Source organism: Cervus canadensis, chromosome 32, assembly GCF_019320065.1.
Source record: "Cervus canadensis isolate Bull #8, Minnesota chromosome 32, ASM1932006v1, whole genome shotgun sequence".
Lineage (NCBI taxonomy): Eukaryota > Metazoa > Chordata > Mammalia > Artiodactyla > Cervidae > Cervus > Cervus canadensis.
In genome coordinates, this window is record NC_057417.1 from 3715021 (window position 1) to 3739349 (window position 24329).

Genomic DNA, 24329 nt, shown 5'->3' on the forward strand with positions numbered 1-24329 from the left:
GGCCACACGCCAGACCCAGAGTCAGTTACCTGAGGGCTTGGAAGTTGAGTAAAGTCTATCCGGACACATGGTGGTAGGACTCCCTTGTAAGTACCCCAATTAAATTGCTCACAGACTGTCTTTATTACTGTTGGCAGTGGTGCTTTACTATCTTGATGAGAGAAGGGCATGGTTTCCTGTTTTACAGGAATAACGCACACTCTATCACAGTGGATGATCTAGCAGCCGATTTCTTGCTCTTTGGGCCATCCTGTCCTATTTCTAACTGACACAATTTCTCCAGGGCTCTGGGAAGTTGGAGGAGGGGGACATGCCTTCCCCCTTGCCACTTACCCCTTTTTAACCATCAATTTACCTCTCAGACCCTAAGCCAAAATTAATGCTAAGGGTCATAGGGTACACATGAAATGTACCAAATCATCAGAGTCTTAGTCTGTTAGGGCTGCTATAACAAAAATACCACAGACTGGGTGCATTTTAAACAGCAGAAATGCAGTACTCACAGTTCTAGAGGCTGGAAGCCCAAGATCAGGGGACCAGCATGAGCAGGTAAGTGGTGCAGAGTTGCTGCTGTGTCCTCACAAGGCCCAAGGGGAGAAAGGAGCTCTCTGGCACCTCTTCTATTTTTTTTTAATTTTAATTTAAAAAATTTTTATTTATTTATGTTTGCCCTGGGTCTGTTGCTGCACACGGGCTTTCTCTAGTTGCGGCAAGCAGAGGCTACTATCCATTGCAGAGCATGGGCTTCTCATTGTGGTGGTTTCTCTTGCTGGGGAGCATGGACTGTGGGTGTGAGGGCTCAGTAGTTGTGGCCCACGGGCTTAGTTGCTCTGCAGCACATGGAATGTTCCCAGACCAGGGATTGAACTTGTGTCCCCTGCATTGGCAGGCAGGTTATTATCCACTGTGGTGCTCTTTTATAAGAGCACTAATCTCATTCAGAAGGGCTCTGCCCTCGTGACTTAAGCACCTCCCAAACACCCTACATCTGATGCTGTCACATTTAGGGTTAGGATTTCAACAAGTGAATTTGGGGAAAACACAGACATGCAGACCACAGGAATCTACAAAAATAGAAAGCAAAGAAAAAAAAGAAAGAAAGCAAAGATGTCTGCTGATGTAGTGAAGAGATTCCACCTTGCCTTTCCCAAAGCTCCCACTTCCTGTGAGGAGAAGGTAGGAATGCTCTGTCACATACTTCCAGGAGACAACATTCCCATCGTCTTTCCTGGGAAGGTGGCCCCCAGAATCTGAGCAGGCACAGCCTATGAGGTTGCACCCTGCAGGTCTGAGCAGAGGAGATACCCAGCGAAACAAAGGATCCTTACATTCATCTTCATATTCTCAAAACATCACCTTCACCTCTCAGGGCAGCATTGACCACGGCCTGGGGCTTCACGGACTGGTAAATGGTTCGTTTCCCCAACAGTATTGTAAGCATTGAAGGCAGGGAAGATAACTTATTTTTCTTGGAATCTTGGAATATTTATAACCACATAAACAGTTACAAATAAAAACTTCAGACACATGGAGTGGTAGGCTGCATAAGAGCCCTCCAAAGTGATACCTTACATGACAAAAGGCACTTGGCAAAATGAGTCTGCAGATTGAGTTAAGCATCTTGTGATGGAGAGATCATCATAGACTCTCCAGATGGGCTCAGTGCAGTCATAAGGGTCCTTATACAAGACAGACAAGAGGGTAAGAGTCAAAGAAGGAGGGATCCCAACAGGAACAGACGTTGGAATGATGGGGGATCACGGGCCAAGGAATGCGGGTGACCTTTAGAAAGAAAGGGCAACCCTAGAAAAGACAAGGCAACGGATTCTTCCCTAGAACCTCCAGAAGGAAGGCAGCCCTGCTGAACCAGTTCGGACTTTCGATCTCCGGAGCTATACGAGAATAAACGTGGTTGTTTTAAGCCACTCAGTATGTGGTAATTTGCTACAGCAGGATAGGAAATACACCCGGCACCGTCTTTCTCCTCCTTTTCTCTCATCATCTTGGTGAACACTGAGTTCATTGATGTAATCCTTATTAAAATGGATACATGGAAGGTACTACTAGTACCTTCCATTACTGGACTTCCTAGGTGGCTCAGTGGTAAAGAATCTGCCTGCAATGCAGGAAACACGGGTTCAATCCCTTGGGGGGGAAGAGCCCCTGGAGGAGGAAATGGCAACCCACTCCAGTATTCTTTCCAGGACAATCCCATGAATTGAGGAGCCTGGCGGGCTACAGTCCATGGGGTTGCAAACAGTCAGACATAACTAAGCATAACTGTCCTAACAGTGGCAAGCTACTATTAACTATTTTACAGGTAAAGAAACTCAGGCTCAGGGAGGTTATATAATGGAAGGTGTTTTTTTGTTTTGTTTTGTTTTTTGGTTCCAAACAGTAGAAAGAGACTCTGGCTAGCAAAAATGGAGAATAACCCCAAGCCACATGAGTCATAGCGGAAGTACCCTCTAGGCAACATGGCAGCTACAGGATATGTGTCTCCCCTGGTGACACTTGGACCTTCCGTACACCTTCTTTATGAACTTCTAGTCTTTTCATTCATGAAATATCTGTTGAGATCCTAACTACATGCCAGGCCCTGGGCTAAGCGCTGGGGATATAATGCTGAACCAAAAACCAGGCACGATTCCTGCCCTCATGATGCTGTGATGCTTATAACCAAGAGAGAAAACACATTAATCAGATCATCACCCTGAAAGATGATACACTGCAACTTACTAAATGCTGTGAATGCAAAATTCTGGGAGTGCAAAGGACAGGGGAGCCACAGGTGAACTGCTGTGTGAGAAATGAGCTGTTGTCATCGAGAGTAGGAAGGGAATGGCCACTCACTTCTCAGTGGTGTCCTAGATGATAAAAAAAACTTTAAAAAATGCTTATTCCTGTTTCTCTGTATTTAGTACCATTCTCTGTATTTAGAGAAATACATTCTCTGTCTCTGTATTTAGAGAAAGATGCAGCAATACCACACGAAACTTCTTGCAGATGATAACATTTTTCTCTGTTATTTCCTTACTGTGTTTATTGTGATAAAATGTATATAACATGAAATGTACCATTTTAACCACTTTTAAGTGAACCATTCTGTGGCATTAATTATATTCAGCATGTCCTACAACCATAGTCACTTTCTTTTTCCAAAATTGTTCACCACCTCTAACAGAAACTCTATACTCATTTAATAATACCTCCTCATCCCCTCTTTCCCCCAGTCCCTGGTAGCCTCTGTTCTACTTTCTGTCTCTATGAATTTGCCTCTTCTAAGTACCTCATATAAGTCAAGTCATACGAAATGTGTCTTTTTGTTAGCATTGTGTTTTCAAGGTGCATCCATACTGTGGCATGTATCAGAACTTTATTCCTTTCTATGGCTGAATAATATTCCATCGTGTGGAGGTACCACTCCAAGCCTGCAACCATTCAAACACAGTACCAGGCCTTCAAGTGACTTTCTTCTTTGGACACATCCCTGTTTGTTTCTCTTATAGCTTCCCCATCTGAAAAATGGGGACATTTCTTAAAGGCAAGGCACCACAAAGCAGCAAGTTCTTCAGCCAAAGCTAGTCCACAATATCTTGGGACCACAGTGCAGGTGGAGCTGAAATGGATGAGATAAATGGAACTCCAGGTGTATAGTCATCCCTTGTTATCCAAGGGGGACTGCTTCCAGGACCAAAGGGCACTGCCCCTCAGATACCAAAATCTATGGATGCTCAGGTCCTTATGTAAAATGGTGTAGTATTTGCATGTAACCAATGTACATCCTCCCATATACTTTAAATGATCTCTCGATTACTTATAAAACCTAATACAACATGAATGCTATGTAAATGGTTGCCAAAGCACATGGCAAATTCAAGTTTTGTATTTGTTTTTTGGAACTATCTGGACTTTTTTTTCCCCCCAAAATAGTTTTTTGTTTTGTCTTGCTTTTGGCCACACAGAGAGGCATGTGGGAGCTTAGTTCCCCAACCAGGGATGAAATCAACACCCCCTGCGCTGGAAGTGTGGACCACCAGGGGAGACCCACCCCAAACAGTTTTGTTAGGGGAAGCACACTGACTGAAACCACCCACCCTGGCCAGGCACCATAGTAACCATTTGTTTTACGACAGGAAGTCATGGTAAGGAACACAGAACTAATAAGCTACCACCAACCAGGAGAGTTTGAGGAAAGTCAAAAGAAGACGCCACATGTCCTACCCCCTCCCAGAATCCTTCTTGCTGGCATTCATCTTGGCTGAACAAGGCGTGCACCACCAGGAAGGACCCTGAGTCGGAATGATTGGCTAAAGACAACCTGGAAACTAATCCCATCACCATAAAACCTGAGCCACGTGGCAGAGCTAGCTGTCCTCCTGAGGCCCCTTCCCCTCCTGTTCTCCGCCTGGGCACCCCTTCCCAATAAAGTCTCTTGCCTTGTCAGCATGTGAGTCTCCTTGGACAATTCACTTCTGAGTGTTAGACAAGAGCTTGCTCACAGGCCCTGGAAGGGGTCCCCCTTCCTGCAACAGTTTTGATCCATGATTGGTTGAACCCACAGATGCGGATAAACTGCAGATACAAAGGGCCAACTGTACTCCATCCAGCAGCTGAAATGCACCTAGGAAAAATGTTCAGAGACCCACAGTCCTCCAGTCCAGGCTGAAGCAGGGCTGCCAATCTTCCTGCCTCCCCAAGGCAGGCACGCAGGAGAGATGACAAAAGCAGGCTGAACATCAGAGAAACAACAGAGGCCTGAGGATAAGTGGGAGACAGTGGGGAGCAGTGGGGACTATGGAGACCTGAGAAGAACACAGTCCTTATCAGCTCCCATCACCACCATGTGGGAATATGGGCCCAACGCTGCCAGAGATTTCTGTTAGAAGATACTGGAAATCTGGACTTTTATGTGAATTTACTTGATTTTATTTAATTTTTTTTCTTTTGGCTGCACACACCACAGCATGTGGGACCTTAATTCCCCAACCAGGGATCAAACTCACACCCTGCATATGAAATCCTGTCTTAACCACTGAACTGCTGGGGAAATCTCAGAATTTGCCTGATTTTCAATGCTAGCAATTAATTTTGAATATTAAACACAATGCAGCCAAACAAAACATATCTGGTGGCTGCATATAAGCTGAGGGTGCCCCGGTCCGAGAGATCATTACTGTGAAAAGATACAAGACCAGTGCCTCTCCCTCATCAGGACCAAGAGCCAATGGTAGAGGGTGAAATTCTTCTGTCTAAATTGCTGTGTGGTCTTGAGGGTCCTGAGGTCCATCACTTCTCCAGGATGAACCTCAGGACCCTTAATCTATGAAATGACAGGGTGGACCAAATGTCCTCTAAGATCTCTTCCATTTCTGATATTCTAATAATGGACCTCCTTTAAGACTCTGCCCCAAAGAGAACAGGAGGGACAGTCTGTTTCTTTTTGTTTGTTTCTTATTTTAATTGTAGTAAAATACATATAACATGGGCTTTCCAGGTGGCATGGTGGTAAACAATTTGCCCACCAATGCAGGAGACATGGAGAAGGAAATGGCAACCCACTTTCATATTCTTGTCCAGGATATTCCATGGAGAGAGGAACCTGGAGGGCTGCAGTCCATGGGGTTGCAAAAGATTCAGACACGACTGAACAACTGAATGAATGGTGAATAAACACATAACATATAATCTACCATTAGTGGCATGTCATGCATTTATAACATTGTGTTGCAATTATCACCACTATATAGTTTTAAAACATTTCCTCACCCAAAAATATATCTGTCTTCCATGCACCTGAGTTTCAAGGGAAAGGGGGCTCTGATCCTGAAATTTATTGCCTTCAGAAAAAAGTCAAAATCCCTTGTTAGGTGAGATGCTAGAGAGATGAGGAAGAGACGGAAAAAGGAGCAAGTCACAGTGTATGAGATGGTAGCTTAGGTTTCAGGGGCACAGCCAGGCAGCCCATGGATGCAAACAGCAAGGCCAGCTCCACTCTCCTGAGGTCTCAGAGGAGCCCTCACCACAGCAGAGCACAGAGGGCCCTTGCTGCCTTGAGTCCAGCTGTTATTTTCCATTCAAGTACAAAGCATTTCATCAAGCAGAAAAGCCCTCCCTGAGTTTATAACTCCCTTTCCTCCCACAGACACACTACTAGGATTCAATAGAAAGGGAAGTGCGTTCATGAGTTCCAGGGGACACAGTTTGGCGGGGGGGACCCTCACCTGAACCCCTGGAGAGGCTGAAGGTTTGAGAACCCTACACATGGTAATGACAGCAGCCTCCAAGTCCTTCCCTCATTAGCAGGAAAGAAGTGAGAGCAGCCGGCCCTCCAGGCTCCCTTTCTGTCCCCAGGGTGTTGATACAGCCAGTCTCAGGGTGAACGGACACAAGGCGGGCACAGAACAAGTCTGTCCATGAGGCTCACTGTGCCCAGCTGAAAGGCTGGACTCTTCTGAAATTATGCTATTGGTGTCTGTATGCTCTTCCTTTAATGAAACGATGCTGAAAGTAGATGGGAGTTTTAATTGTTTGGTTTTCTTTTCTTTTTTCTAATATTTTTTATTTGGGCTTCCCTGATGGCTCAGACGGTAAAGAATCTGCCTGCAATGTAGGAGACCCTGGTTCAATCCATGGGTTGGGAAGATCTGCTGGAGAAGGGAATGGCTACCCACTCTATTTACTTATTTGGGTGCGCTGGGTCTAAGTTGTGGCATGTGGGATCTAGTTCCCTGAACTGGGATCGAACCCTAGCCCCCTGCACTGGGGACTGCAGAGTCCTGGCCACTGGACCACCAGGGAAGTTCCTGGCTTTCTTTTGTTTTAATTTGGCATACAGAAAAGCTGGCCTTGCCCTTCACCCAAATTTGTTGGAAAATTCACAGAATTTTGTGAAATGCTAAATTCTGGTGAGACCCTGACCTACTTGTGACTAAGAGTAGCCCCCTAGCAGGGAGGGTTACATAGACGAGAGAAGAACACCATGCTGCTGCTTTTAATTGTTCTGATAAAGAACATGTCAACCCTTCAAAAAGTAAAGAGAACAGTATAACAACCCTCATATACCATCACATGGCTTCCAAAATTATCAACTACAGGCCAACGTGTCTTTAGTGTGACCCCCACTCACTTCCTCCCAGATTATTTTGACGCAATCTCCGGACATCAAACCATTTTGACTGCAAATATTTCAGTACGTATATCTAACACGTAAGGACTTTTTTTGAGAAAGTTTAACTGCAATACAGTATTATACCAATAATTTAAAAAACTGAAGTGTATTTAATTTACAATATTGTGTTAGTTTCAGGTGTATGGCAAAATGATTCAGTTACACATATAAATTTTCCCCAATTCTTCTCTAATACAGATTATTGCAAGATGTTGAATATAGTTTTTTGTGCTTTATAGTAAACCCTTGTTATTTATCTATTTTTATATACCAATAATTTCTTAATATCATCAAATATCCTGTTAGACATCCCATGACACACAGACACTCTCTTAATTTCTTCAAATCAGGATCCAAATAAGATCTGGGTGGGACTTCCCTGGTGGCCCAGTGGCTAGGATTCATTGCTCCCCATGCAGGGAACCTGGGTTTGACCCCTGGTCAGGGAACCAAGATCCCACATGTAGCAATTAAGACCCAGTGCAGCCAAATAAATAAATATTTAGGAAAAAAAAAGATATAGGGACTTCTCTGGTGGTCCAGTGGCTAAGACTCCAAACTCCCAATGCAGTGGGCTTGGGTACAATCCCTGGCCAGGGAACTATATCCTACACGCCACAACTGAGAGTTCACATGCCGCAATGAAGATTAAAGATACCACATGACTCAACTAAGACCCAGTGCAGCCAAGTAAATAAATAAAATATTAAAAAAAAAATAAAATCTGCATAAGGCAATCAGTTGATATGCTTCTTAAGTGTCTTTTCACGTACAGATCCTCCCTCCATCCCTGTTTTTTCCCCTTCCAATTTATTCATTGAAGAATTTAGGTCATCTGTCATTTGTCCTATAGTGCCTATGTGCAGTCATTTCACATCATCCATGGTCCTCTGTATTTCCTACTAACTGATTATATCTACAGATTTCTTTATATTTAGGTTCAGATTTCGTGCCAAAAAAAAAACACCAACACTTCAGAAGTGGTATTGGGTGTGTGTTCATCAGAGGCACACAATGATTGACTTTCTGTGGCATGTAGCCATGGATGCCGAGATTCATCAGTTCATTAGAAGCGCTTCAATATTGCATTTGGTGAGGTCATCAGGTGACCAGCCTCTCTGTTTGCTTGTGATTTCCCCAGTGTTGGTACCTTAAGTCCTGCATCCCAGGAAACCACTCCATCCCAGGGAAACCAGGTCAGTTGGTCACCCTAGTTGAGGTTCCATGTTCTCAAGAAGTGATTCTTCCCATAACCTCTCCTTCCCTTTGCCATACCAGGCAGAGAACTCAGAGACCAAATGTGGTAACAGATCAGAGAATACAGGGGTAGGGCCACCTTATTAAGGAGTCAGTCTTGGTTGTGGTTGACACCTTAGTGGCTGCCCACTCAGCTTCCATTTCTACCTTCCTTGCAATACTCTGATTTTTGTTTAGGTGGTGATCTCTCCCCACAGCCCACATGCTTCTGGTGAGCTGACCACAGTCCCAGCTCCAGGCATGGGCTTTCTCTTTCCAGAATCAAGGCCCAGTCAGTGCATCCCATTCCCTAAGTCACAGCCTGGGCCAATGAATCGAAGAAGTGGTTTGCTAGGGGCATTTGGGAAAACATTCTCTCTCTCTTTTATTTTCGTCTCTCTCTCTCTTTTTTCTAACATACTATGAACCATTTCAGGCACACAACTGAATGATTTTTAGTAAATTTACTTAACTGCACAACCATCACCACCATAGTTTTAGAACATTTTCATCACCTCAATAAGGGCCTTTAAGCTCACTTATAGACAACTCTAGTCCCACTCCAAGCCCCAGGCAAACACTAATCTGCTCTCTGTCTCTGTGGATTTGCCTCTCCTGGACATTTCATACAGATACAATCATACAATGCATGGTCTTTTGTGACTGATTTCTTTTACTTAGCATGTTTTCAAGATTCACCTGCACTGTAGTAGATATCAGTACTTCACTCCTTTTTATCACCAAAAAATATTTCATCATGAGGATATACCACATTTTGTTTATTTGTCCATCAGTTGATGGACATCTGACTTGTTCTGACTTTCTGGCTATTATGAGTAATGCTGCTGTGAACATTCTTGTATAGGTCTTTACGGGGACATATGTTTTCTTTTCTTTCACTTATAAAATACTTTGGCAACTGATGGATCAGAGGGTAAATTTAGGTTTACATTTTTCATAAACTGCCAAAAACTGTTTTCTGAAGTGACTACCCTATTTTATATTCCTACCACAAATGTTTGGTAGCAGTGGTGGTTTAGTCACTGAGTTGTGTCTGACTCTTACAACCCCTAAACATATAAGGGTTCCTATTTCCCCAAATCCTCACCATTTGTTATTCTGTCTTTTTTATTATAGCTGCCCTGATAGAAATGAAGTGGTATCACATTGTGGGTTTTTTGGGGGGTGTTTTTGGTCCCACTGCATGGCATTCAGAATTTTAGTTCCCTGACCAGGGATCAAACCTACGCCCCCAGCAGTGGAAGCTTGGAGTCTTAACTGCTAGACTGCCAGGAAAATACCTCATTGTGGTTTTAATTTGCATTTCTGTAATAAGGATTATTGTTTGGCATCTTTTCATGAAACATTTCCTCGCTCTTAAGAGCAAGACGTGAAGAAACAGGAGTCTTGTTTATTCTAAACAGAGGTCCAGGACCTTCCCATTATTCTAGGACAAAGTGACTCAGAGGAACAGCTTCAGAACACTGATGCAACAGTACTCCAAGTCCATCCAACCTCCAGACTTCTTCCATCACAGAAGCCAAGAAATCCTTCCCATTGTTTAAGCCAGCTTGAGTTGCAGTTTATTGAATAGAGTAGAGAAGGGCACATTCCCTTATCAATTCTGAGGCAAAGATGGGGTATTTGGAGGGAGCTTTGCATGCTTGCTGAGGTGAAGACTAAGAATTCAATCCAAAGAACACAAAGGACTTGAAACAGGGAAGGAACTGCCTCCAGAAGAGACATCAAGGAATAAGAACAAAGGAAGGTACAGAGGGACTTCTCTGTGGTCCAGTGGCTAAGACTTCACACTTCCGGGGGTACTCTTTTGCCCCCTTCTGATGCATATGTCAGAAGCTTTCTCTGTCTCCTTTATACTTTAATAAAACTTTATTACACAAAAGCTCTGAGCGATCCAGCCTCGTCTCTGGCCCCGGATTGAATTCGTCTCCTCCGGAGGCCAAGAATCCCGCGACTTATCGTTCAGCAACAACCTTTCATCTTGGGGGCTCGTCCGGGATCCTTCAGGACAAGATGGGCCTGATAACCTATGTGAGCCTACTTCTGCTGACTCCAGAAATCCTGAGTCTGCCATTTGATCCTCAAGACAATGCCTTCCTGTCCTGGGCTCACTCCTATGCTGCATTCCACAATCGGTCTAACTGCTGGGTCTGCGGAGCACTCCCCTCTTCATCAGTGGAAGGCGTCCCATGGTGGACATCTCCACTTCAAGGAAAGGACTTTCTCCAAGTCTGCAAATACCTTCAACAATCGCATGTGATGCCTCTTCTTAAACTGATGACATCTAACAACCCTAAGATGGACTGATGTAACTATGGACATAATGTGACTTTTCATTTTGATTTTAACTTGGTTTAATGACTATTTTGCCTTACATCTGTAACTGTATAATGGGTTTTCTAACCGTCTAAAAGCTTTTAATTTACAAATAGTTGTCCGAGCTCCTTATGAGTGCCACATCCTCCTCCAACTATTACTTGGAGCCCCTGGATCAGACATCCTCACTATGAGGATTAGGAGAATATGTTGCCTCACCAATTTAGGGACAACGCCCCTTGTCAGCTCGGAAGCAGTTATGGAATGAGAACGATGCCCCTTTTCCCTAGGCAACATAATTCTCCTAAAAGAAAAGGGGGGAATGAGAGTCATTTCCTAGGCAGGTTGATAAGAAGTCTAGGGGTCCCCAAGGAGAGAGAGGTCTGGGATATTCAAGGAGGAAGAAAGGACAAACTTTTTTACTTTTTTTCCTCTACATTCCTTAGGATTATATAACAATAATGTATCCTGCCTGAGGACAGTCTTTGGATTAAACCCTCTGGCTAATTCTGTTATTTTAAAACATAAATTATGGGAGTAGGTCTGGTCTTTACAAGGATGTATCCTGCCTGAGGACAATCTTTGGATTAAACCTTCTGGCCAACTCTGTTATCTTAAAATGCAAATTATGGGAGTAGGTCTGGTGAGGTCTTTACAACCTCCAGACATTCTTTGGATTCACTGGAGAGTATATAACTCCATTGCTAACACTAGCAAAGGGGGTACTCTTTTGCCCCCTTCTGATGCCTATGTCAGAAGCTTTCTCTATCTCCTCCACACTTTAATAAAACTTTATTACACACACACACAGAAAAAAAGACTTCACGCTCCCAATGCAGGGGGCCTGGGTTCAATCCCTGGTCAGAGAACTACATCCCACATGCTACAACTAAGAGTTCGAATGCCGCAACTAATGAGATCCTGCATGCTGCAACAAAGATAGACCCCTCATGCTATAACTAATACCTGGCACAGCCAAATAAATAAATAATTTTTAAATGTATTCATAAGTAAAATTTTTTTAAAAGGAAGGTACAGAGAATAGTGGGGAGAAAAGAACACTCAACTGAACCACAACCAAAATATTATTTTAGCCCAAGCTAAGAGTGTAAAGTTTCTTCATGAGAAAGTACAATAAATTAGTATCAGAATGAAACCCATTGTATAGAACATTTAATCCATTGTGTGCCTTTCTATTTAAGTTATTAAAGTAGAGTTTTCATTCCAGAGTATAGGCTTCAGTCATTCTCTATTTATCCTTTTCTCTTCTTAACGAAGTCCCAATAGCCCAATGTTGGCTAGACATTGGATAATTAATACCCAAAGCTGGATAGATTCAAAAAATTGAGAAAATTATGTCTTTAACAGCAAAATAAGAATCCCTTCTAGGGAAAGAGAACAGTCTTATTGGTTGTTGTTGTTCAATTGCTCCATTGTGTCTGACCCCATGGACTGCAGCATGCCAGGCTTCTCTGTCCCTCACCAATTTCTGGAGTTTGCTCAAATTCTGCCATCCAACCATTTCATCCTCTGTTGTCCCCTTCTCCTGCCTTCAGTCTTTCCTAGCATCAGGGTCTTGTCCAATGAGTCAGCTCTTCGCATCAGGTGGCCAAAGTACTGGAGCATCAGTCCTTCCAATGAATATTCAGACAGATTTCTTTTAGGATGTACTGGTTTGATCTCCTTCCTGTCCAAGGGACACTCAAGAGCCTTCTCCAACACCACAGTTCAAAAGTATCAATTCTTCAACGCTCAGCCTTTTTTATTGTCCACTCCCACATCCATACATGACTACTGGAAAAACCATAGCTTTGACTATACGGACCTTTGTAGGCAAAGTAATGTCTTTGTTTTTTAATATGCTGTATAAGTTTGCCATTGCTTTTCTTCCAAGAAGCAAGTGTCTTTTAATTTCATGGCTACAGTCATCATCCACAGTGATTTTGGAGCCCAAGAAGATAAAGTCTGTCACTGTTTCCATTGTTTTCCCATCTATTTGCCATGAAGTGATGGGATGAGATGCCATGATCTTCATCTTTTGAATGTTGAGTTTCAAGTCAGTTTTTTCACTCTCCTCTTTCAGCTTCATCAAGAGGCTCTTTAATTCCTCTTCACTTAATTCCTTTTACTGGTAAAGGTGACTAAATAAGTGCATGGGTAAGAAAGTGAGTCTCCACTTCTTTCTCAGGCCTTAGGGTACTAAGGCTTTGGAAGAAGCAGAAGCTACTTAAAAAAAGAAAAAGAGAAGATGCTGGGGGTGAATCTTAGAAGGAGAGGATGGGGGGCAGAGACAGGAAGAGGAGAGGAGATGATAAGTCAGTAAGATGGTAGAAAGCTATGCACTATATGGCAGGACCACTCTCCATAATTTCCCCTAAAATCTCTGCTTTATTGGCTGTTGTGGAAACTGAAGAAGTTGAATTCACATCAGGTGCGACATGGTGTGGGAAAGAGATGGCACATAGACAAACCAGAATCCCAAGAGGCAGGGAACGCCAGGAAAATGTAAACTTCCTGGAAAGAAATAGAAGATAAGAGGACTGTGAGTTTCCACACACCCTGAGGTGTGAGATGGTAGGTGCTTCTAAGACAATTTCATATGTCATCTAGCCCTCTTGTAGTAGGCAGGTCCCCAGCTGGTCTATGAGCTACCACCCGTGTGTGTGTGTGTGCATGCTAAATCACTTCAGTCATGTCTGATTTTTCTGACTCTATGGACTGTAGCCTGCCAGGCTCCTCTGTCCATGGGAATCTTGATGCAAGAATGCTGGAGTGGGTCATCATGCACTCCTCCAGGGGATGTTCCCAACCCAGGAATCGAACCCATGGCTCTTGCATCTGCTGCATTGGCAGGCGTGTTCTTTACCACTAGTGCCACCTGGGAAGCCCCTAAACACGCACATACCTAGACTAGATGATCTCCTATTCAGCCATTACAATCAAATGGCTTGAGAGATAGATGAATTCCTAGGAACAGGAATGAAAAAGGAATAGAAAGCTAAAATAAACTGATGAGTGTTAAAGAAAATGAAAAATCACCAAAGGCTTCCATCTTCCCAAAATTTCATGTCCAGATGACTTTATAAATAGATACTTTCAAGAAACTATCTGAGACAGGGAGAGAGAGAAAGCTGCCCAGATAACATGAGACTGGCATAATCTTCTCCCTTTTTTGGCTGTGATGGGTCTTTGTTGCTGTGCGTGAGCTTTGTCTGGCCGCGGTGAGGGAGGGCTACTCTCTAGTTGTTGTGTACCAGCTTCTTACTGCGGAGGCGTCTCTTGTGGAGCACGGGCTCTAGGCCTGCAGGCTTCAGTAGCTGCCGCATGTGGGTTCCATAGTTGTGGCACACGGGCTTAGTTACCTCACGGTATGTGAGATCTTCCCAGACCACGGATTGAACCTGTGTCCTCTGCAATGGGAGGTGGATTCTTAACCACTGGACCACCAGGGAAGCTCAAGACTGGTATAATCTTGATTCTAAAACCAGAGAAGATCAATATAAGAAAATTATAGGCCCATTTTATTTATGAATGTGGATGCCAAAATCCTACATGGTATTGAAACATTCTTGCAACCAAGGGACAAATTTCACTTGGTCATAGCATATGATCCTTTTAATGCACTGTTGAATTTAGTTTGCTAATATCCTATGGAGGATTTTTACACCAGTATTCTTCAGGAATATTGGTCTGTACTTTTCTGGTAGTTTTTTTGGTTTGGGTCTCAGGGTGATTCTAGCTTCACAAAATGTGTTTGGAGGTATTGTCTCTTCTTTTTTTTTTTTTGAAGAATTTAAGAAGGATCAATAGTCATTCTTCTTCGAATGTTTGGTAGTGTTCACTCCTGCAGTCTGGGCTTTTCTTTGTTGTGAAGTTTTTAACTGAATTCCTGAATCAATCTTTTTATTGGTCTGTTAAGGCTTTCTACTTCTTGATTCAGAAAATGTGGTATATATCTAAATAATGGACTATTATTCAGCCTTTACAAAGGAGGAAATTCTGCTAGTTGCAATGATGTGATAAACCTGAAGGACATTAGGCTAAAGGAAGTAGGCAGATGCAGAAAGGCAAATGCTACATTATCTCACTTGCAGATCTAAAATAGTCAAACTCAGGCTTCCCTGATGGCCCAGTGGTTAAGAATCTGCCTGCCAACGCAAGGGACACAGGTTCAATCCCTGGTCTGGGAAGATCCCACATGCCATGGCACAACTAAGCCCGTGCACCATAACTCCTAAAGCCCGTGTGTAGCAACTGCTGAAGCCTGTGTACCCACAGCCCATGCAGGGCAACAAAGGGTAGCCCCCACTCACCGCAAAGCCTGCATGCAGCAACAAAGACCCAGCATAGTCAAAAGTAAGTAAATAAATAAGAAGATAAATAAACATTTAAAAAGTGAAAGTCAAAATAAAAAATAAAAAGTCATAGAAGCAAAGAGTAGAATGGTGACTGGCAAGGACTATGGGGAGGGAGAAATAAGATGTTGGTCAAGAGGTACGAAGTTTCAGTTATGCAAAGTGAATAAGTTCTGGAGATCTAATGTACAACATTTACTTACTATGCCGCACACTTCAAGTTTGCTAACAGGGTGTATCTTAAGTGTATTCACCACATTAAAAAAAAAGTCAGAAGAAGATGGTAAATATGTGAGGTGATTCACCTATCAATTAGTTTGATTGCAGTGATTATTTTACGATGTGAATGTTTATCAAATTATCAAGTTGTATACCTTAAGTATACAGATTTCTAATTGTCAATTACACGCAATAAAGCTGGAAAAGGGAAAGAAAGTTCTACACAGAAAATTAGCCAACAAGATCCAACAGTATATTCAGAAAATAGTATTTCTTAAGTAGGGTATATTTCAAGAATGCAAGGATGGCTCAACATAAGAAAATCTATCATTGTAATTTATCACATTGGTAGTCTAAAAGGAATAAATCATATGATTATCACAATTCATGTACAGAAAGCATTTAATGTAATTCAATCAAGAATGTTACACACAGTGGGGCAAAATTAACAGAGAAGTGCTCCTTCTAGAATTATATCATGAGGCACTTTCATTCAAAACTTACTAGGTAACTGACTACTAGTATCAAGCACCATTTACACATACTTCTTACGTGGTACCCTCTAGTTTTCATTACAGCCTCAGGCAGTGGATTCGATGATGATCCCATTTTATAGTTGCATACTATAAAGTATGGGATTCCAAGGTGGCTTAGTGGTAAAGAATCTGCCTGTCAATGCAGGAGACACAGGAGATGTGGGTTCAGTCCCTAGGTAGAGAAGATCCCCTGGAAGAGGGAATGGCAACCCACTACAGTATTCTTACCTAAAATAATTTCATGGACAGAGGACCCTGGCGGGCTACAGTCCAAGGGATCAGAGAGTCAGACATGACTTAGCACAAGCCAACTGTAAAGTACACTTCCCCACAGTGAGCCATGCGGCCCTGAAACTATTATCTTCCTCTCTGAAAAACAGGACCCTCAATTCTGCCCTGGGTCACAGGCACAGAGTCTGCTGATCTATGTTAGAGGCCTCTGGAGGGCATCATTCCCATTCAGTTTGCCAAGACACATGGATCAGCAGAAACCAGGCCTGGAAGTCAGCAAACAGGAAGACTGACAGACTCTGGCTGCCACCAGTGTCCTCTCCCTTGAGAACCTGGTTCCAGGCGGAACCCCAACTTTATTATTTATAGCTCTCCTTTTTCCCAGCTGGGGAGGGAGCTCTGTTTATGTGCTTAGCTGATGGATGACTCAGCCAGAGACTGAAAAGCTGACGGAGCCCTAGTGAACTGTCAGGAAGAACTGAAACTGGTGACCTCAGCTGCTCTAGAAGCCAGTAAAGCCCCTGCCTCCAGACACTGGAGAGAGACTACAACAAACTCTGGGTCCCACTCTTAGAGATGCCTACGCCTGGGAGGTTCATTCTTCCCAGAGGAACTCCAAACATCCTCCTCATTCTCACTACAAGACCACTACTATTTTCCTGGCTTTCAGGCTACATCTATCCATTGCAGAAACCTGGGTTCAAGTCTCAGCTCTGACAGTTACAGTTGTGTTACCTCCAGCAAGTTACTGATCTTCTTTCTAAGCTTCAGTTTGTTGCTGTTGTTCAGTCGCTAAGTCATGTCTGACTCTATAACCCCACAGACAGGGACTGCAGAACTCCTGCCAGGCTCCTCATCCTCCACTATCACCTGGAGTTTGCTCAGATTCATGTCCATTGAGTCAATGATACTATCTAATTATCTTATCCTCTGCCACCCCCTTCTTTTGCCTTCAATCTTTACCGGCATCAGGGTCTTTTCTAATGCGTCAGCTCTTCGCATCAGGTGGCCAAAGTATTGGAGCTTCAACTTCAGCAACAGTCCTTCCAATGGATATTCAGCGTTGATTTCCTTTAGGATCAACTGGTTTGATCTCTTTGCAGTCCAAGGGACTCTCAAGAGTCTTCTCCAACACCACAGTTCAAAAGTATCAATTTTTCAGCGCTCAGCTTTCTTCACAGTCCAACTCTCACATCCATACATGACCACTGGAAAAACCGCAGCCTTGACCAGACGGACCTTTGTTGGCAAAGTAATGTCTCTGCTTTTTAATATGCTATCTAGGTTGGTCATAACTTTCCTTCCAAGGAGTAAGCGTCTTTTAATTTCATGGCTGCAGTCACCATCTGCAGAGATTTTGGAGCCCCAAAAAATAAAGTCTGACACTGTTTCCACTGTCTCCCCATCTATTTCCCATGAGGTGATGGGACCAGATGCCATGATCTTAGTTTTCTGAATGTTAAGCTTTATACCAACTTTTTCACTCTCCTCTTTCACTTTCATCAAGAGCCTTTTTGGTTCCTCTTCACTTTCTGCCATGAGGGTGGTGTCATCTGCATATCTGAGGTTATTGATATTTCTCCCAGCAATCTTGATTCCAGCTTGTGCTTCTTCCAGCCCAGCGTTTCTCATGATGTACTCTGCATATATATAAGTTAAATAGCAGGGTGACAATATACAGCCTTGACGTACTCCTTTTCCTATTTGGAACCAGTCTGTTGTTCCATGTCCAGTTCTAACTGTTGCTTCCTGACCTGCATACAGGTTTCTCAAGAGGCAGGTCAGGTGGTCTAGTATTCCCATCTCTTTCAGAATTTTCCAGTTTATTGTGATCCACACAGTCGAAGGCTTTGGCATAGTTTACAGTTGACTCATCCGTAAAATGGAATCAGTAAAAGTAGCTACCTAATAGGGTTATTGTGAGGCATAAACATGGTGATGCAAGCAAATGGCTTAGCACAGTACCTCTAACACCATGTGTCCAGTACATGTTAATTACATGTTAGCAGTTATTGTTATCACTATTGTTGTTGTTATTACTATTGTTGTCCCATCTAAGGATAAAGGGGGAGGACAGCTGGTGATAATAGCTGTCACAGAATCATTTAATCTCTTAAAGTCCTTGATAAAGACTTTGCCATGTAGCCCGATCTCTCAGCTGATGTCTGATCCCACTAGGTTGTCCGTAACACCATTCTCATCCATCAGGTGGCCCATTCTATCTTTTGGACTGTTGCAAAGTTCTACCTTGTTGCCAAGGACACATGGAGTTGCATCCTGTGCTGAATGGTTTCCATGTACTCATCCAGACCCACCTTCTACCTCCTCTACCCTGCTTTCTGCCCCAGGAGGCTAAGTAGTATGGACCACATCAATGGTAGTTAATCCCTGCCCTCTAGCTCATAGCTGGGTTCAGCCAATTGAAGACACTTGCAGAAGAATAGGACACAGGAGGAAAGAGGCTGAGGTATTAATATCCTCTGCTCCCTCCCTGCCAAGATACATCATGTTGGTTGCATTTCTCCACTACAGGCCACAACTCTTGCCAGGAAGCCCTGTCCCACATCTACAGCTCCTTTCTCTGGATTCTGGTAACTGGGTCCTTTTTTTTTTTTATTCCTATTCACTATCTCGAACTTTCTCCATGATGCCTTTCTGGACTCCCTCCCCTCCTCCAATGCCATCCTGCAAACTGATAGCATCAAACAAATTTTGTTATTAATGCTCAAAAATTAAGAGGTTTCACATTTTAAAAATCTAGATTTCTAGTCTCTGTTAAAAATGTGGTCACTTTGGTCGTCATGGGCCAGCACTGCCCTGTGGCAAGAAGGGGAAGGGGTATAAGGGGAAGGGTCTGCACCCACTACCTGGATCCCTGACCCCTCAACTTTTTTGGCCTCAGTTTCTTCTTGAACTCTGTTCCAGCCACACTGTCCTCTTGGCTTTTGTTCAGACACACCTAGGACCTTCCCACCTAAGGACAGAGGTCCTGTCCTGTCCTGTCCTCACTCTGCTCTTGGAGTCCTCCTTCCCTGGTCTATGCTGTCAACCCAGAAGAGCAGCGTGTGCCCCCCTCATGATGGGTTGAATTGTGTCACCCTAGAATAAGGTACTTTGAAGCTCTAACCCTCAGTGTCTGTGATGGAACCTTACCTGGAACCGGGATCTTTACTGATGTAACCAGGTTACATAAGGTAACCAGGTTAACATAAGGTCATTAGGGTGCCCCGAATCCAGGACTGCTGTCCTTATAAGAAGAGGAGAACTTCCATGGTGGTCTGGTGGTGACATATCTGCCTGCCAATGCAGGGTTTCACCCTTGGTCCAGGAAGATTCCACATGCCGAGGGGCAACTAAGTCTGCACCACAACTGCTGAGTCCATGTTCTAGAGACCCTGTGTTCCACAACAAGAGAAGCCACTGCAGTGAGAAGACCATGCACCGAAACTAGAGAATAGCCCCTACTCACCACAACTAGAGAAAGCCCATGCATGCAGCAATGAAGACCCAGTGCAGCCAAAAAGTAAATTAATTAATTAAAAAAAAATTTTTTAAAGAGGGAAATTTGGACAGTCACACATGGAGTAAGCCATGTGAAGACAGAGGCAGGGATTGAAATGATGCTTCTATAAGCCAAGTAAGGCCAAGAGTTGCCGGCTATTCCCAGGAGCTAGCAGAGGCAAGGAAGGAGTCTTCCTTAGAAACATTGATAGCATGCAGGGCCCTGTGGGGCTCCTGGGCACAAGGCCTCTCTGTGTCCATTTCTTTGATTACAGGAAGCAACCTTCATTCAACCTCTATAGCCTTCCCTGAGTTCCAATGGGCAGTTTTAAGTAGCTGTTAATTAGTGATGGGAGGGGATGAGAGACCAATGAGAAACAGTCAAAGGCAGCCTCAGGGCAAGGCCTTGTATCCCCATCGAAGGATGCACACGACAATATCTTTACAGATACCGGAACCCCCTCCAGGTGGAGAAGTTAACTATGGTATGCTGCCCACAAGCACAGAGACCTCAGACCAGTTCGACCTGAAGTTTGATGATGCTGACTCCTACTTACCTCACCACTGATCCATCAGAAGAATGTCCACAAGCCGATCACACCCTTTTTGAACAATTACTACAGAACTTCTATCTTTTCCAAGTTGGGACTCGTGGTTTTGAGGGCATTAGCCCACTGTAGCCCCCATTGCCTGGCAAAGTAATAAAGCTATCCTTTTCTATTTTACCCAAAACTCTGGCTCTGAGATTCAATTCGGCGTACAGAGAAGCTGAGCGTTCAGTCCCAGAATGGCAGTTTCTGAAGCGGGTAGCCACCTCAGTCCAGCCATCCGTGGCAAGTGAGTGGAATAAACTAGTACAAACACAACCATCTTCAGAAAGCACATTGCAGGTACTTTCAAAGAAGAAGGAAGTCACTCAAAACATGGAGGAAGAGAGAGGTAATGGTGATGGTGTGCCCCAAAACACCTTCGACTAAGCCCTTGGACTACAGTCAACAGGCATTTATTGAGCACCTACTCTATGAATGCACCAGAGTTTAAACTCAGTGCCAATAATGGCTCAACTATTCTGCTTAACCCACATAAAGACTATGAGTTGATAAGGCACATCCCTCACAGGAATTAAGAGCCCTGATTATGTTCAAAACAAGTTCAAATGTCTCTGGCCCAGGGAAAGTGAAAGTCACTCAGTCATGTCCGACTCTTTATGACCCCATAGACTATATAGTCCGTGGAATTCACCAGAATATTGGAGTGGGTAGCCTTTCCCTTCTCCAGGGGATCTTCCCAACCCAGGGATTGAACCCAGGTCTCCCGCATTGCAGGCGGATTCTTTACCAGCTGAGCCACAAGGGAAGCCCAAGAATACTGGAGTGGACAGCCTATCCCTTCTCCAGTGGATCTTCCCAACCCAGGGAAGCTAGCACCCAAAATAGCATTAGCAGGCCTGAAAAACATTTTATCACCAGAAGTACAGCTCTTGTTATACCACTTTCTTCTCAAATGTTCTACTGCAAATTTCTGCAAGAAGATCTGGAAGGCATTATAACAATGATGCTAATAATGGTATCTAGTCCCATCACTTCATGGCAAATAGCTGGGGGAAAAATGGAACTAGTGTCAGACTTCACATTCTTGGCCTCCAAAATCATTGTGGACAGTGACTGTAGACATGAAATTAAAAGATGCTTTCTCCTTGGAAGAAAAGCTATAACAAACCTAGAGACCATATTAAAAAGCAGAGACATCATTTTGCTGACAAAGGTCTGTATAGTCAGAGCTATGATTTTTCCAGTAGTCATGTACGGATGTGAGAGTTGGACCATAAAGAAAGCTGAGTGCCAAAGAATTGATCCCTTCAAATTTTGGTGCTGGAGAAGACTCTTGAGAGTCCCTTGGAATGCAAGGAGATCAAACCAGTCAATCCTAAAGGAAATCAGTCCTGAATATTCATTGGAAGGACTGATGCTGAAGCTGAAGATCCAATACTTTGGCCACCTGATGTGAAGAGCAGACTCACTGGAAAAACCCTGATGCGGGGAAAGATTGAAGGCAGGAGAAAGGGGTGACAGAGGATGACATGGGCAGGAGTTTGAGTAAACTCCAGGAGACAGTGAAGGACAGGAGAGCCTGACATGCTGAAGTCCATGGGGTCGCAAAGAGTCTGATATGACTTAGCCACTGAACAACAATAATAATACCTAACATTTACGAAGGGAAGAGTTTTACATTTCTGGTGCATGCTAGACATTTTTACAATTGTTTTATCATTTAAAGGGAGGCTATGATTATGATTATCATGGTGCCTCTTTATAGATGAACCTGAGACACACAGAGATTTGATTACTTACCTAGGCTGGTACATAGTAGAACCAAATTTCTCTGAGTCTAGGGCTTTAGGCCATTATTTCTTTTCTATCTTAAGGTTTAATTTAAATTTTGTGTGTGTGTGCTTTGAAATATATATATTAGTGCCATAGAACATGTTACATAATAAACAAATAAATAAATATTAGGCACACACTGAAGTTTGGGTTCAACCTCAGGATTTAACCAGAATCTTTTTGTTTGTGTCTAAGGTTTTGTTTGTTTATTTATTCTTGGTTGCCTGGGATCTTCATTGCTGTGCACAATTGCTTTCTATACTTGCAGGGCACGGGCTTCTCATTGTGAAGGCTTCTCTTGTAGAGCACAGGCTCTAGGGCGTGTAGGCTCACTAGTTGTGGTGCATGGGCCTAGTTGCCCTGAAGCACATGGAATCTTCCAGGACCAGAGACTGAATCGGTATCCCCTGCATTGGCAGGCAGATTCTTAACTACTGGACCACCAGGGAAGTCCTCAACCAGAATTTTAATTGACTGTAACCTCCTATTTTTTATGCTGTCTTCTTAGAAACGGACCACCCCTTCATGACAGGTCATGTAAGAGAAGAGCATAAATGTCAGGTAGACATAAAACAAGTGAGAGCTGGTTCACTCTGACAAAGACAAAGCCATTTTCATTTGAATATCATTGAGCAGATCTGCACAAGTCTTTCGTGTCCTTCCTACATCTAACACTGAAAAGCCATGGGCAAGTGGAAACAAAAACCAAATGTATCTTCAGAAACAAATATTCAATAACAAGGGTGCAAATATTTATCCAAGAAGTATCAGAAAATATCAGTCAAATTATCATTCTCTGATTTTATGTTTAATTAGAAAGTGAATTATGGAAACACTCGGTTTATTATACACAAACAAACATTGCAAATGAACACTATTTGTCTGGTTTGTTAATTGGAAATCAGCCAGTCTTTCCACCAAGCAATTATAAACAGACTCTAATCGCTTGGCTGGAAGTGAGACGCAAGCTTGCTGAGTCTAACGCACTGCTGCTGTTATTAGCTTAGTGACATTAATAGAGTTTAGTAAGAGCCGTGAGGATTAGCACCCACCAGCCGGGCTAATCTGACAAAGGCAATTGAAACCCCAAAGAAACAGGACATAATTATAACTTATGAGGGAGAAAGGCTTAAAACGTGTTTCTGAACACTAACTACTGCAGTGTCTCTCTCTCTTACAAAGTGGGCGGGAATGAAGGCAGTGCTCCTGCTTCAAGAGGCGTTAGGGAATGTCCGCTGGAAGATCTGAAAATATATACATTCTTTGATCCAGAAGTCCACACCCAGGAATTTACTTTATAGAATTATAACTTTAAAAAAAAAAACTTTCAATTAAGCTGAACCGGAGCCAGCGAGGCGGCCGCGGCGGGGGCAGGGGCCGCGGCCGGGCCGGCTCCCAGGGTGGCCGCGGCGGCGGGGCCCTGGCCGCCGCGCGAGTGAACCGAGGCGGCGGACCCATTCGGAATCGGCCGGCTATCGCCCGCGGCGCGGCGGGCGGCGGCGGCAGGAACCGGCCGGCGCCCTACAGCAGGCCGAAACAACTTCCTGACAAATGGCAGCATGACCTTTTCGATAGCGGTTTTGGGGGTGGTGCCGGCGTGGAGACTGGTGGGAAACTGCTGGTGTCAAATCTGGATTTTGGAGTGTCCGACGCTGATATTCAGGAGCTCTTTGCTGAATTTGGAACTCTGAAGAAGGCGGCTGTGCACTACGACCGATCTGGCCGCAGTTTAGGAACAGCTGACGTGCACTTTGAGCGGAAGGCAGATGCACTAAAAGCTATGAAACAGTACAACGGCGTCCCTTTGGATGGCCGCCCCATGAACATTCAGCTCGTCACCTCACAGATTGACACGCAGCGGAGACCTGCACAGAGTGTAAACAGAGGTGGGATGACTAGAAACCGTGGTTCAGGAGGTTTCGGTGGCGGCGGCGGCACCCGGAGAGGCACCCGTGGAGGCAGCCGGGGCAGAGGCAGAGGCACCGGCAGGAGTTCAAAGCAGCAGCTTTCCGCAGAAGAATTAGATGCCCAGCTGGATGCTTATAATGCAAGAATGGACACCAGTTAAACAGACCGGCAAATCCGTGCATGGACCAGGACCCAGAAGTCTCGTCCGTGCTCCCTGGCGGGAGGGGGTGACAGACTGGGGCTGTGTGGCCAATGATGGATTTGTTTCTTTTATGTTTTAAAATAGGATTTAAAATTCATGTAAAGGTTTCTTTTTCCCTTTTTTTTTTTTTTTAAAAATTCTGAAACAGACCTGTTTTGTACTGAGTTATTTTTGGGATAAATTTTACTGGTTGTTGTTGTGGAGAAGGTGGCATTTTCACCTTTGCCATAATAAAATAGAAATGTGTGT

General features: G+C 43.8%; 1 protein-coding gene across 1 annotated transcript; it reads left to right on the forward strand.

The window, feature by feature from the left end:
* The first annotated feature begins 67 nt into the window (after window positions 1-67).
* LOC122433528 (THO complex subunit 4-like) lies at window positions 68-24329 on the forward strand. Its single transcript, XM_043456565.1, has 2 exons — window positions 68-73; window positions 23307-24329. Exons 1-2 carry the CDS (start codon window positions 68-70, stop codon window positions 24036-24038), a joined length of 738 nt encoding a protein of 245 aa, XP_043312500.1. The 3' UTR covers window positions 24039-24329.